Consider the following 12,110-nt stretch of genomic DNA (forward strand, 5'->3'; position numbering starts at 1 on the left):
GAACTACACCTGTTCGACCCACCGGTCTCGAGGCCCATGGAGGAGATGGAAGGATATAAAACTGGAGCGACGACAGTGAAGGACGAGAGAGGACCAGGCCTGGGCTTTTAGTTGTGTTTTGGTTTTTATTTTGCGCGCATCAGTCGTCCGTGAGGGGCTGATGCGCTGTTTTTGTGTTTATTTTGTTATTAAAATGTTTTTGATTGTCCGCCGTTTCCCGCCTCCTTCTTCCGGATGAATATGAAAGGTGATATCATTACAATAACATTTCTACATTCACTTCAGTGCTTGGATGAAAGTTAAACTAAAACTCGGTATGGTAAACAACTCAAATAGAAATTGTTGCCACATTTCTTGTTACCATCTTTGATTTATCGCTGTCACGTTTGTATTTGGCCAGTTTGGAGAAAGCCTCACCAAGCCTGAACAGGCAGGCATTTGCAATCACGAGTACTTGAAGACACTTGTACTGTATTTTCCTGTGCTCAAACATGCCAATCTAAAGGAAACACTGTGTATGGCGTTTGAGGTTATTTGTAAATTACCATAGACTTGTAGTCTAAATAAAACAATTTGCAATTTGTGCTACTGCCGTTGGCATTGACGCGGTTGTCATGGGGACGTCACAGACCTAATCACGCGGCCAGATCACAGGCTTCTGCTGCCAGTCAAGACTTGGAGAAACTTGTTCATGCCTTTATCACCAGCAGGGGTGGACTATTGTAATGGTCTCCTCACTGGCCTTCACAAGAAGACCATTACACAGCTGCAGCTCATCCAGAACGCTGTTGCCAGGATTCTGACTTGAATCAGAAAATCTGAGCATATCACACCAGTACTCAAATTCTTACACTGACTTCCAGTTACATTTAGGATTGATTTTAAAGTACTTTTACTCATTTATAAATCACTCAGTGACCTAGGACTGAAATATATTGCAGATATGTTCACTAAATATAAACCTAACAGACCACTCAGATCATTAGGATCGAGTCAGTTAGAATTAGAAGGGGTTAACACAAAACAAGGGGAGTCTGCCTTTAGTTACTATGCCGCCCGCAGTTGGAATCAGCTTCCAGAAGAGATCAGATGTGCTAAAACATTTACCACTTTTAAAACTAGGCTCGAAACTCCTCTGTTTAGCTGTGCATTTACTGAATGAGCAGTGTGCGATGTCCAAACTGACTGCACTGTATCTTATGTGTTCACTGTATTTTATGTTAAACCATTTTTTTTTTATTGTTTTAAATTAATTTTAAATAAGTCTATTTTTACTTTGTTTTATGTAAAGCACTTTGAATTACCATTGTGTACAAAATGTGCTATATAAATAAACTTGCCTTGCCTTGCCTTGGGCCCTTATTTATCATCAGGCCCCCAGCTCGGCACTGCAAAATTTCCTGGATGTCTGGTCTGGGCTTATGTTTTCAGGCTGCCCTATCTGGAATGTACAGTATGCTTCAGACACGGGTCACGGCGAGGGATTCCCTGATAGCAACCCCTAGAGGACGCAGTGTCTTGTTCCCTACTCAGGGAACCATGGTTACATAAGTAACTTGAGACACTATACTCAATTTAACAGTAGGTTACATCAGTTGTTTCTTCATTGTTGTTGAAAATCAATAAACATGTTTTGACACCACTAGGGTGTAGCTTCCAGCTGTGCCTCAGTTAATGTTATTAATTTATTAATGAAATCAATTTTTTGTTTTTTGTTGAGACTCCTATCAACCTAGCTTCCGGACAAGTACAAGTCACTGGAGTCTTTGCGTCAGCCTGTTTTGCAGGTTGCAACATGTCACCAGTCACTTCAGTTTGACCTCTACCCAATGATTTCAAACAAAGGACAAAAAGTAAGTGATAAAAAAACAATGACAGGCAAAAGAATAGTAGGCCACTAAAGTCTTTATTTCAGTGCTTAATTGTCATGAAGTTGTAAAACACTTGTAAAGCATTAGTTATAAATGATAATAATGAGAATGATATATATATATATATATATATATATATATATATATATATATATATATATCATGTTTTCCTCAATTAAAAAGTTTCTTTCAAACACACATATTATTAAACTTCATAAATATGTACTAGTGAGTATATACATATATTTGTGACAGGATAATGGAAGTTAGAGTGTTCCTTGGTGGCTGTTTTTGGTGCAGATCTAATTACAAATGTTGTAACTTTTAATGTAGAGTAACATCATATCATTTTCCTGCAAAGTTGTTTGTTGAACTATAGGCAAGGTAAAAAATGTGCAAGCATTACAAAAATGTATCATATTCGTTACATTTTGATCAATCTGATCAATTCAGGTTGTATTGAACATTGAGAAAGCATCATGTGTACTCTGCATTCCATTTGCAGAATGTTGTAGACTAGCAGTTGCACAAAAATAAAATAAATGTAAATAGATTTGGCCTTCCTTGCTCTTCTGATGTAGCTGTACAAAAATGTTAATCATCATATGTGTTTTATTTTTATTTCCTTTTTTTCCCTCTTCAATATGGGGGTGGGGGGTGCTGACATTGATAGTACTAAAAATTACATTTAGCAATTATATAGCTATTTTATTTCTCAAAAGTTAGATGATTTTTTTCCCATCATATGTTGTTTTGTATTTTGTTCTGGCTTGAGCAGGATGATGTAACATTTAGGTGCAAATATGCAAAATAGCAAACCAAAGCTTGAGGCTAAAATGGCAAATATCTCCACAGCTACAATAAATTTTCCAGAAGAACTGACATAAGCTGGAATAAATGAGATCCATACAGCACAAAATATGAGAATACTGAATGTGATGAATTTGGCTTCATTGAACTTATCAGGCAGTGTGCGAGCCAGAAAAGCCAAAATGAAGCACAAGACAGCCAGCAGGCCAATATAACCTAGAACAGCAGAGAAACCTATAGTAGAACCCAGATGGCATTCAAGAATTATCTTTTCATGATAATATTTCATATTTTTGTAGGGAAAAGGAGGAGATATTGTTATCCAAAGCACACAGATAAGAACTTGTATAAGTGTAAAGGCAAGAACACTGAGTCGTTGTTGTGCAGGCCCAAACCATTTCATGACATTACTTCCAGGAAGTGTAGCCTTAAAGGCCATTAACACCACTATTGTTTTCCCCAGAACACAGGAGATACAGAGGACAAAAGTGATCCCAAATGCTGTGTGTCGCAACATACAGGACCACTCTGTGGGACGACCAATGAAAGTAAGTGAACAGAGGAAACACAGAGTCAATGAGAAGAGCAGCAGAAAGCTCAGCTCTGAGTTGTTGGCTTTTACTATGGGGGTGTCCTTTTTGCTGTAAAACAGGATGGCCACCAGCGCAGTTAATCCTGCTCCAAACAATGAGAAAAAGACTAACACTATACCCATAACTTCTGTGAATGACAGAAACTCTATAGCCTTTAATATACATTTATTTTTCTCAGCATTAGACCAGTATTCTTCTGGGCACTGCTTACAGTTAATTGAATCTGGAAAGGAAGTTGTGTTTACTGTAGTTACAGATAAAAAGGAAATTGTTTTATTTTTGAGCTCCTTTGATAAAAAACTTTATTCTGAACAATAGAAGAATAATACAAAATGAGCCACTGATCCATTTTCTTTGAAAATGTGAGATGGGCTGAAGATTACCTGTCTCAGTACTGATTTCTCCTTCTGCACATGGAATACAGTCATAACAGCAGACAGGTCTTCCTTTCTGTGCAGCCTTCCTAGTGCCTGGAGGACAACTCTCACTGCACACAGACCTCGGTTTCTACATGGAAAATCACATTAAACATAGTTATTTATACTGAATATAAAGTGAAAATTGTAAACAAATAAATAAAAGTGCCAGTATTATTCAGAAGAGATTAGTTCTTCTTTTGAAGCATAAAATGGCACAAATGTTCAGTGTATCTCGAGGACAAAACAATAGTTTGAAAGGTCTGTTTTAGAAAAATCATCATCAATGCTGTGTTACCCTAAGTTTAGTGAACAAACACAGTCTGTTTAGCATAATACTAGTAATGCTCTCTGCAGTTTCTTTTATTCGCTTACTCAAATCTGATTTGATTTTTCATTCTAAAAATGTAACCTGTTTTGGACTTTTGTATTGTCTTTCCACCAGAATCATTTGACTTTTCTTTGTTTTTTTTTTGGATTCACAAAGTTAACTTGTAAAATGAAGAATGGCACAATAGCTAATATCATTCAAGCAGTACACAAATGTAAACCTGTGTGGGAATCAGACTTTTTCTGTCATGTACTTTCTTGTGAATGTATTTGTTATTTACTTTGTACTTACTCAAATTAAATACAAACTTATTTTGTATTTACCCAGAAGGATGATTTCGAAATTTGACATTACATTGCCACAGTTTAAACAAACTATTTTGCACATACAAATTTTGCCTTTTACCTCAAGTTGTCCTCTGGCCCAGATTATGTTTTTAGTGATAATCACAAAGCGCTGATCAGGGGGCAGTGAGGCATCGTAGTATCCCACTGATTTAAACCGTAATGATCCATCAGAGTCCTGCTGCCAGTTCACAATTTCATACTGTGCCACTGCACCACCAGTGATGTCAAACCACACATGATCTCCTGTCTTTACAGTGAAATTTACCTTTTTCAGAGCCTCAACCACCTAATGGAATAAAATGTTGATAAATTATAGCTAAAGCATTTTTTAACACATTGAAAGTCAAAAATAGGGCCTCTGCTTGGATTTGTTTATTTTTTTAAATTCTTTTTTATTTTTTATACCTGCTGTGGTTGTATTGTCAGGCCTCCGTCACAACCATCTCGTTCTCTGCACTTGAGTAGACTGTGTAGTGAATGAGCCACAGCATAAACTGCTTTGTAAACATAGCTTGGAAATCTTTGTTCTGGCACATCTTCATTATAGTTTTTCACCACAAATAGATCCTGATATCGACTGCAATTTAATTCAGCATTAAAAGAGCATGGAAAAGCGGTGTCCCAGAATGCTTTCATAACATAATCTGCAAACCCTTCAATTTGAATTTTTCTCACTGCAAAGCCCAGTGATCCTCCCAGCACATAAAAACTGTTTGGAGTCATCAAACTTTTTGAAGTTATCCAAGCCTCAACTCCAATCATTTGGAGACCTGTAATGTTCTGAATACCTAGCTGCTCAATTAAACTTTTCATCTCAAAACCAGTAAGAAATGCAACAATTACTTTAGTAGTGCCTTGTTTTATGATGTCCACAACATTTCTAATTTTTTCATGCTCTGTCCTCAGGAATTTCACAGAGTACTCCACACAGATCCCCTCTTCTGTGGCAGTTTTCAGAAATATGGCCATTCCATTATTTCCATAGTCATTGTCACTGTTCACAGCTCCCACCCAAGACCAGCCAAAGTGCTTGATTATGTATGCAAGTGCTCTGCTCTGGTGGTAATCACTTGAAATAGTCCTGAAGAAATGTGGATAATCTTTCCTATTACTAAGACAGTCACATGTGGCTGAGGGACTTATCTATAAATAAGTAAATAAATAAATAGTAAAAAAACACAAGAATGCATCAGTATATAAGTATAGTATCAGTATTGTCAAACTTTAACTGTACTTGCTACTTACCACTGGAATTTTAAAAGGTTCAGTGGTTCTGGATAAAATCACTGTGTTTGAAGACTCTGTTTCTCCTATGATAGCATGTATAGGAGACTTCCCATTGCATCTGTCCCCTGCTGCAATATCATCGCCATTCATCAATGCCATGGTTGCACTCATAGAATATAGTCTTGAACCACAGGTATCATAAATCTTGTAGCCAACAGAAATATTTGGGAGCAAGCTTTTACTTTTGTTAATCTCCTCAATGGCAAATATCATGGTTTGAGCCAGCCGGAAATCTTTTATATTCACACTGTGGAGACATTAGAACATCAGGTTAAAAAGCAACTAAATTTGGAAAAAGATCAATAAAAAGCAATGAAAAAGCAAATATAAACTTTTTTACATAAGCATGGCTTAACACCACAATATTTTGGATGTTATGGTTGTTTTGCTATTAAAAAGTTAATTTGATTGATTAGCTGCCATAAATTTTCATTAAGAAAAAAGATAAATAAAAAAACATTCATAAATAGATTATTTGGATTAAGGCACCTGATAAATCAATAACAAATGTAAATGTAAAATGCTCAAAAGTTTCCTTTTACAAAATAAAGAAACAAACCTGGAGCATGATATATGCTGAGGTTTACGTGTAAACTCAAATGAAGGTAATGATATTTCAGTGTGGATAACAAAGAGTGCTCCAATGATTATGTCTCCATCCTTGGAAAGCAGCGGATACTCAGGGTCTCCCATTATTTGGCAAACAGTGTTTTCTGCCTTTGTATTCAGATGATAGAATGTCAGAAGTGTGTAAAGAAAGATAAGCATCCCAAAGACTCAGTTCCACCGCACCTGCCAAATGCAAGTGACCTGACAAAATCTTTTGCACTTTATAGACATAATTAATATGGATGGATAATTGTGAATGTAGTCAGTTACGTCATAGGGCAGGACATGAGGCAGTTCAAGCAAGTGATGAATGGTTTACACTTTAGATTAGGGGATGCAGAATGTGTCATAAATGACTTTTATACATATACAAAATAATTTGTTAACAGGTAAGAAAGGTCTACAAATGTAACATATTTACAAGTGATGAATAGTTTACACCTTAGATTAGGGGATGCAAAAAGCTTTGTAAATTATTTATTCATGCATTTACACATTATCTATAACAGGTGTTGAACACTTTGTAGTGTGTACTGCAGTATAAGTGCTGACTGGTGAGGGTATAGACAGCTGTCTTCTCTGACACACATGGAATCTTTAACTCTGTGCACCTGATGTGAGCTTCAGTGCAGGTAAAGCTGTTTCAGAGGTTTACTTTATCACTAGTCAAGTCAAGTCACCTTTATTTATATAGCGCTTTAAACAAAATACATTGCGTCAAAGCAACTAAACAACATTCATTAGGAAAACAGTGTGTCAATAATTCAAAATGACAGTTAAAGGCAGTTCATCATTGAATTCAGTGATGTCATCTCTGTTCAGTTTAAATAGTGTCTGTGCATTTATTTGCAATCAAGTCAATGATATCGCTGTAGATGAAGTGACCCCAACTAGGCAAGCCAGAGGCGACAACAGCAAGGAACCGAAACTCCATTGGTGACAGAATGGAGAAAAAAACCTTGGGAGAAACCAGGCTCAGTTGGGGGGCCAGTTCTCCTCTGACCAGACGAAACCAGTAGTTCAATTCCAGGCTTCAGCAAAGTCAGATTGTGCAGAAGAATCATCTGTTTCCTGTGGTCTTGTCCTGGTGGTCATCTGAGACAAGGTCTTTACAGGGGATCTGTATCTGGGGCTCTAGTTGTCCTGGTCTCCGCTGTCTTTCATGGATGTATAGGTCTTTCCTAGGTGCTGATCCACCATCTGGTCTGGATACGTACTGGATCCGGGTGACTGCAGTGACCCTCTGATCTGGATACAGACTGGATCTGGTGGCTACGGTGACCTCGGAATAAGAGAGAAACAGACTAATATTAGCGAAGATGCCATTCTTCTAATGATGTAGCAAGTACATCGGGTGGTATGGCAAGTGTTCCCGGTTCCGGTTTACCTAATTAATGCAGCCTAAAAATCCTTTAACGGATTTGGATATTAAAAGCATATTAGTATGTTATGTGTAAGCCAGGTTAAAGAGATGGGTCTTTAATCTAGATTTAAACTGCAAGAGTGTGTCTACCTCCCGAACAATGTTAGGTAGGTTATTCCAGAGTTTAGGCGCCAAATAGGAAAAGGATCTGCCGCCCGCAGTTGATTTTGATATTCTAGGTATTATCAAATTGCCTGAGTTTTTAGATCCCACACGCTTCACACAGAACACAAGTCTGTGCTGATAAGTAAAAGGATTTAACACAACCCAATGGAATCACCTGACTAAGGCATATATAAATTTTTATCCACTTCAAAACAAATAAATTACTCTTCTAAAAAAATAGTGCCTGTCTGTTTGTGCTTTTGAACACAGACCAACTTACAACTGTGCTTAAACATTGCTTGCAAACAGACCCAGTAATCAGTCTTATGCATCTGTCTCATAACTTCTTATACATGCACGCACCAGTTTCTGATCAAAATAAAACTATAGCTTGAATTTGCCTTCTTGCAAGCAGTAGAAAGTTTTCAGTGCTATAATGTTTAAATCGTACGATAAGAAACTAACCTGATTTCAGCGAAGAAACCCTAATTTCTGTGTTAGTAGAGGGAATGACTTTTCTGACTAAGAAATCTCAGATTATGCTCTTCATTTTACAGATTTAAGGCCTTATTATCAGTGTTCGAATTGAGGGGGGGCTGGGGGGGTCCGGGACCCCCCATAAGCATCAAGGGACCCCCCATAAGGCCCAAAAAAATGACCTTGGGGGGTCCCCTGGTTTTTCATTAAAACTAAAATAGAAACAATATTTGACATAGCCCTATCTATCTATTTTTTACCAAAGTATTGCGCTGCCGCTCCATAGACTGTAAAAAGTGCCGCTCCCATAAAAAGCTACTTCAAATTAGATGTGCATCTGAAAATACGCTCAAGTGCGCCACACGCTGTTTTCTGAAGGAATTTACAGACTGCGGGCGCGACGTCGCTGTGTGATTGGCTGACAGAGTGATCCTTCGTCATTATTTTACCTCACGATAACGGTAAGATAATATTTCTTTGTTTTATGATTGTTTGGTACACCTAATTTATTGCTACTGAATAAGTGTTTATCTTAGAATCAGAGAGTCACTTATAATCTTGGTCTGTCAATAGTTGTTTTTTTTATCTTATGATGCTAGCTCACTATCGGCTTGTTAGTTGTAATTAGCCATCTAACGTAATTCTGAGAAAAATAGAATCTTGTTTGGAGCTAGCATTGCACCCATTCTGAATTAAACAAATCATTTTAAATCTAGTAACCTTAACTGCTCAAAAACAGTGTTAATTTAATTAAGGACATTATTACTGATGAAAATGTTCATCAGGTGAAGGCTTTTTTTGTGTCAACGATGATAAAGCAGGGTTGCTAACTCTCACGAATTGTGCGTGAGACACACATGCATTGATTATTACGCCGAAGACAAACATGCAGATCAACCGTTTTTGTTATGAATTGTATCCTATTTTCCATTATTATGTATAGCCTAATACAATTAGTGTAGTATTTAAGGTTAAGTGGAGAAAAGGATTTTAAATTCAATGCAAAGAGGCAAATTAAAGTCATTTTGTGGCCAGAAAAATAATAATTTCCATTTGCAATGCCATTGCTTACCCACTCTAATAAATATACATACTCTAGTTGCTCAAAAGAGTATTGCAGGTCATAACTGCTTACTTATTTTTAGGTTTTGCATTTAAATAAATATTTAGACATGATCAAACACTAGATTATACATTTTAAAAAGATACTCGTATAAGCACACACAAGTGAATATTAATTAATGCAAGAAAATACTGAGTTTAACCCAAGAAATGTAAGTACAGTAGGCCTATTCATGTGAATTGATAGTGAATCAAGAGATCAAAATTGATTAATGGTCATCAGCATCGTAATCGTATCAAATTATTTCTATTTTTCCCTCTTGTAGAAACACTATTGTGACAAAACATATATTTAAACATATACTCTCATTCACCACTATAGAAGTTTACCCAACTATAACAACTTCTGCTTGAAAATATGAAAGGGTTATGTAACTACATTCAAGATAAATTAGTTTTTTTAATGAAATAAAATGCCTACATGTGCACTGTTCAAAGTATATCACCATTAATAACCTTAATAAGTAGCATGAATAACATGGAGTGCTTTCTTAAATATATTCACAGTAACGACAACAAATATAATATTACAACTTACATCTTACATTATTTTCTCAGATATGGACAAGGGAAAGAAGAGAAGAGCCATCTTGTTATTTCATAGATTTTTATTTAATTTTACATAGTAAATGCTCAGCTGCAAAAACATGTTATGAAACACACAAAGTAAATTAAATTCACAAGTAAAGTAAATTATATTATTATATGAAATAAATAAATACAAATATGTATATTATTAGTTGTTTTTTTTGGGGGGGGGGGGGGGGGTTGGGGGACCCCCCAAGAGCTTTGACTCAATTCGAACACTGCTTATTATGTGTTACGTATCATTGTATTCATAGTGACCCGCTCATGTGAGACATTTACGTTAAATTAATGGTGTTATTCCAGCGTAGCTAACTATGAATTCATCATTGCCTGTGAAGTGAACATGCTGTTTTGATTTGTGAATGAGTTGCATGTGACGTCACGACTGAGCCCACCTCCTCTCACCACATGTGAGTTTCCTGTGCACGCTGACAGTGCAGATCAATTGCTGCTCCGCTTGGGCTGTGATGTGAGCTTGCATTGGTCTCCTAGCAACATGTGACCCCTGAAGTGTGAGCAGACTCTTCCAGGTGAATCTGATAACAGCACTCACTTCACAGACCTTTGTGTAAACAAAGAACTGTGTGTAGCCAGAGCTAACTCTTTTAGCAGCCATACAGGCTAATCTAATACCTTTACCTCAACTGCTAGCCGTCAGCATCTGGCTGACACTTAGATAGGTCTGCGTGTAAATTGTAACTTCTAACCACTCCTCTCTCTCTCTCTCTCTCTCTCTCTCTCTCTCTCTCTCAGTTAGGTCAGTGTACTGTTTGAGTACATTAATTACTCCGGGATATTGGTTTGTTTTAACTCAGAGGGAGTGTCAGCCACATTAAAAAAGTTAACAGCTTAAGTCATTTGCTGATTAATGCTTATTGGAGACGCGAACCGTTTTAAACGATTCAGTTCGATTTGGTGAACTGGTTCAAGAAGATCAGGTTACATCGAATGATTCGTTCGCAAACCGGATATCTCTAAACTGTTGTGTTTTAAACTCTCTCACAACAGACACGGAAGAGAAGACAATGATGAATAAAGTCGTAGCTTTTGCTTTTTTGGACCAAAATGTATTTTCGATGCTTCAAAAAATTCTAACTGACCCTCTGATGTCACATGGACTACTGTTTTTCTTACCTTTCTGGACATGGACAGTATACCGTGCACACAGTTTCAATGGAGGGACTGAGAGCTCTCAGACTAAATCTAAAATATCTTAACCTGTGTTCTGAAGATAAACGGAGGTCTCACGGGTTTGGAACGACATGAGGGTGAGTTATTAATGACATTATTTTGATTATTGGGTGAACTAACCCTTTAATGAAAGAGACACCAGAGCTGATGCCTTAGAAGGCCATCAGCATGCAGCCAGAGCTGAAGTCCAAACCCTGACTCAGCAATTCTTTAAACTTTATTTTTGTTTTAGTTTTTGACAAGTAAACAAAAAAGAAAACCAGACCGATAGACCAAGGGACATCAAGCAAAATAATCATAGGTTAAACAGAATTGTTCAACATCATGTAAAACAGAAAAGGAAAAGAAAAGAAAAGGGGAAAATAAGTAAATAAATAAAGGTATATACATCTCAATTTGTATTCAGATACAATATCCATTTTTTTCCAATATGCTTCACATTTCTTTTGAGCATATCTCAGAGAGGAAGTCAAATGTTCCATAACACAAATTTCCTTAACTATTTCTATCCATTCAACAATTGTCGGGGAATCTTTACGTAGCCTTTTCCTAGTTATTGCTTTCTTGGTACCTGCTAAAAGTATTTGTAACAGATATCTATCTGTCTTTCCCAGCCCTGTTTGTAGTTTTCCTTAATATATAACACTGAAATTAAACTCGAGCTCTGAACCGAATATTGATCTAATTACCTTCATCACTTCTATCCAATACAAAGAAATAATAGGGCATTCCCAAAAGATATGGAAGTGACCAGCAGACATATTACCACACATTCTCCAACACTGACCATGTTTAGGATTGTTACTCTGTGACTTTTTTATATTAGGGGTTATAAAGAATCTTAAAGTGTTTTTCCAGGTGAATTCTCTCCACAACCCCAAGCTAGAAGTGTTAGATTGTGTCCTACATATATTCAACCAGTCATCTTCGCTTATCTTTA

The 12,110-nt window shown here is 36.8% G+C and overlaps 1 protein-coding gene and 1 long non-coding RNA gene across 2 annotated transcripts in view; both read right to left on the bottom strand.

Moving 5' to 3' along the window:
• Positions 1-12,110, bottom strand: part of LOC132155990 (uncharacterized) — a 181,133-nt gene that overhangs the window by 58,601 nt on the left and 110,422 nt on the right. The gene's annotated exons all lie outside the window — the stretch shown is intronic.
• On the bottom strand, positions 2,587-6,423 carry LOC132155615 (extracellular calcium-sensing receptor-like). Its single transcript, XM_059564354.1, has 6 exons — positions 6,215-6,423; positions 5,614-5,902; positions 4,774-5,511; positions 4,427-4,654; positions 3,658-3,781; positions 2,587-3,497 (listed from the first exon to the last, which is right to left on the bottom strand). The coding sequence occupies exons 1-6, from the start codon at positions 6,421-6,423 to the stop codon at positions 2,587-2,589; spliced, it is 2,499 nt and encodes an 832-aa protein (XP_059420337.1).

Source organism: Carassius carassius, chromosome 13 (assembly GCF_963082965.1).
Source record: "Carassius carassius chromosome 13, fCarCar2.1, whole genome shotgun sequence".
NCBI classification, from domain to species: domain Eukaryota; kingdom Metazoa; phylum Chordata; class Actinopteri; order Cypriniformes; family Cyprinidae; genus Carassius; species Carassius carassius.

Bases quoted from the DNA above. Each gene is read 5' to 3' on its own strand.
- LOC132155615 (XM_059564354.1), bottom strand. From the start codon at position 6,423: ATGCTTATCTTTCTTTACACACTTCTGACATTCTATCATCTGAATACA. The intron at 5,903-6,214 runs GTTTGTTTCTTT...ATGTCTCCACAG, and splicing joins CAGCATATATCATGCTCCAG to TGTGAATATAAAAGATTTCC. The intron at 3,498-3,657 runs GTAATCTTCAGC...CTTCCTTTCCAG, and splicing joins AGAAATCAGTACTGAGACAG to ATTCAATTAACTGTAAGCAG.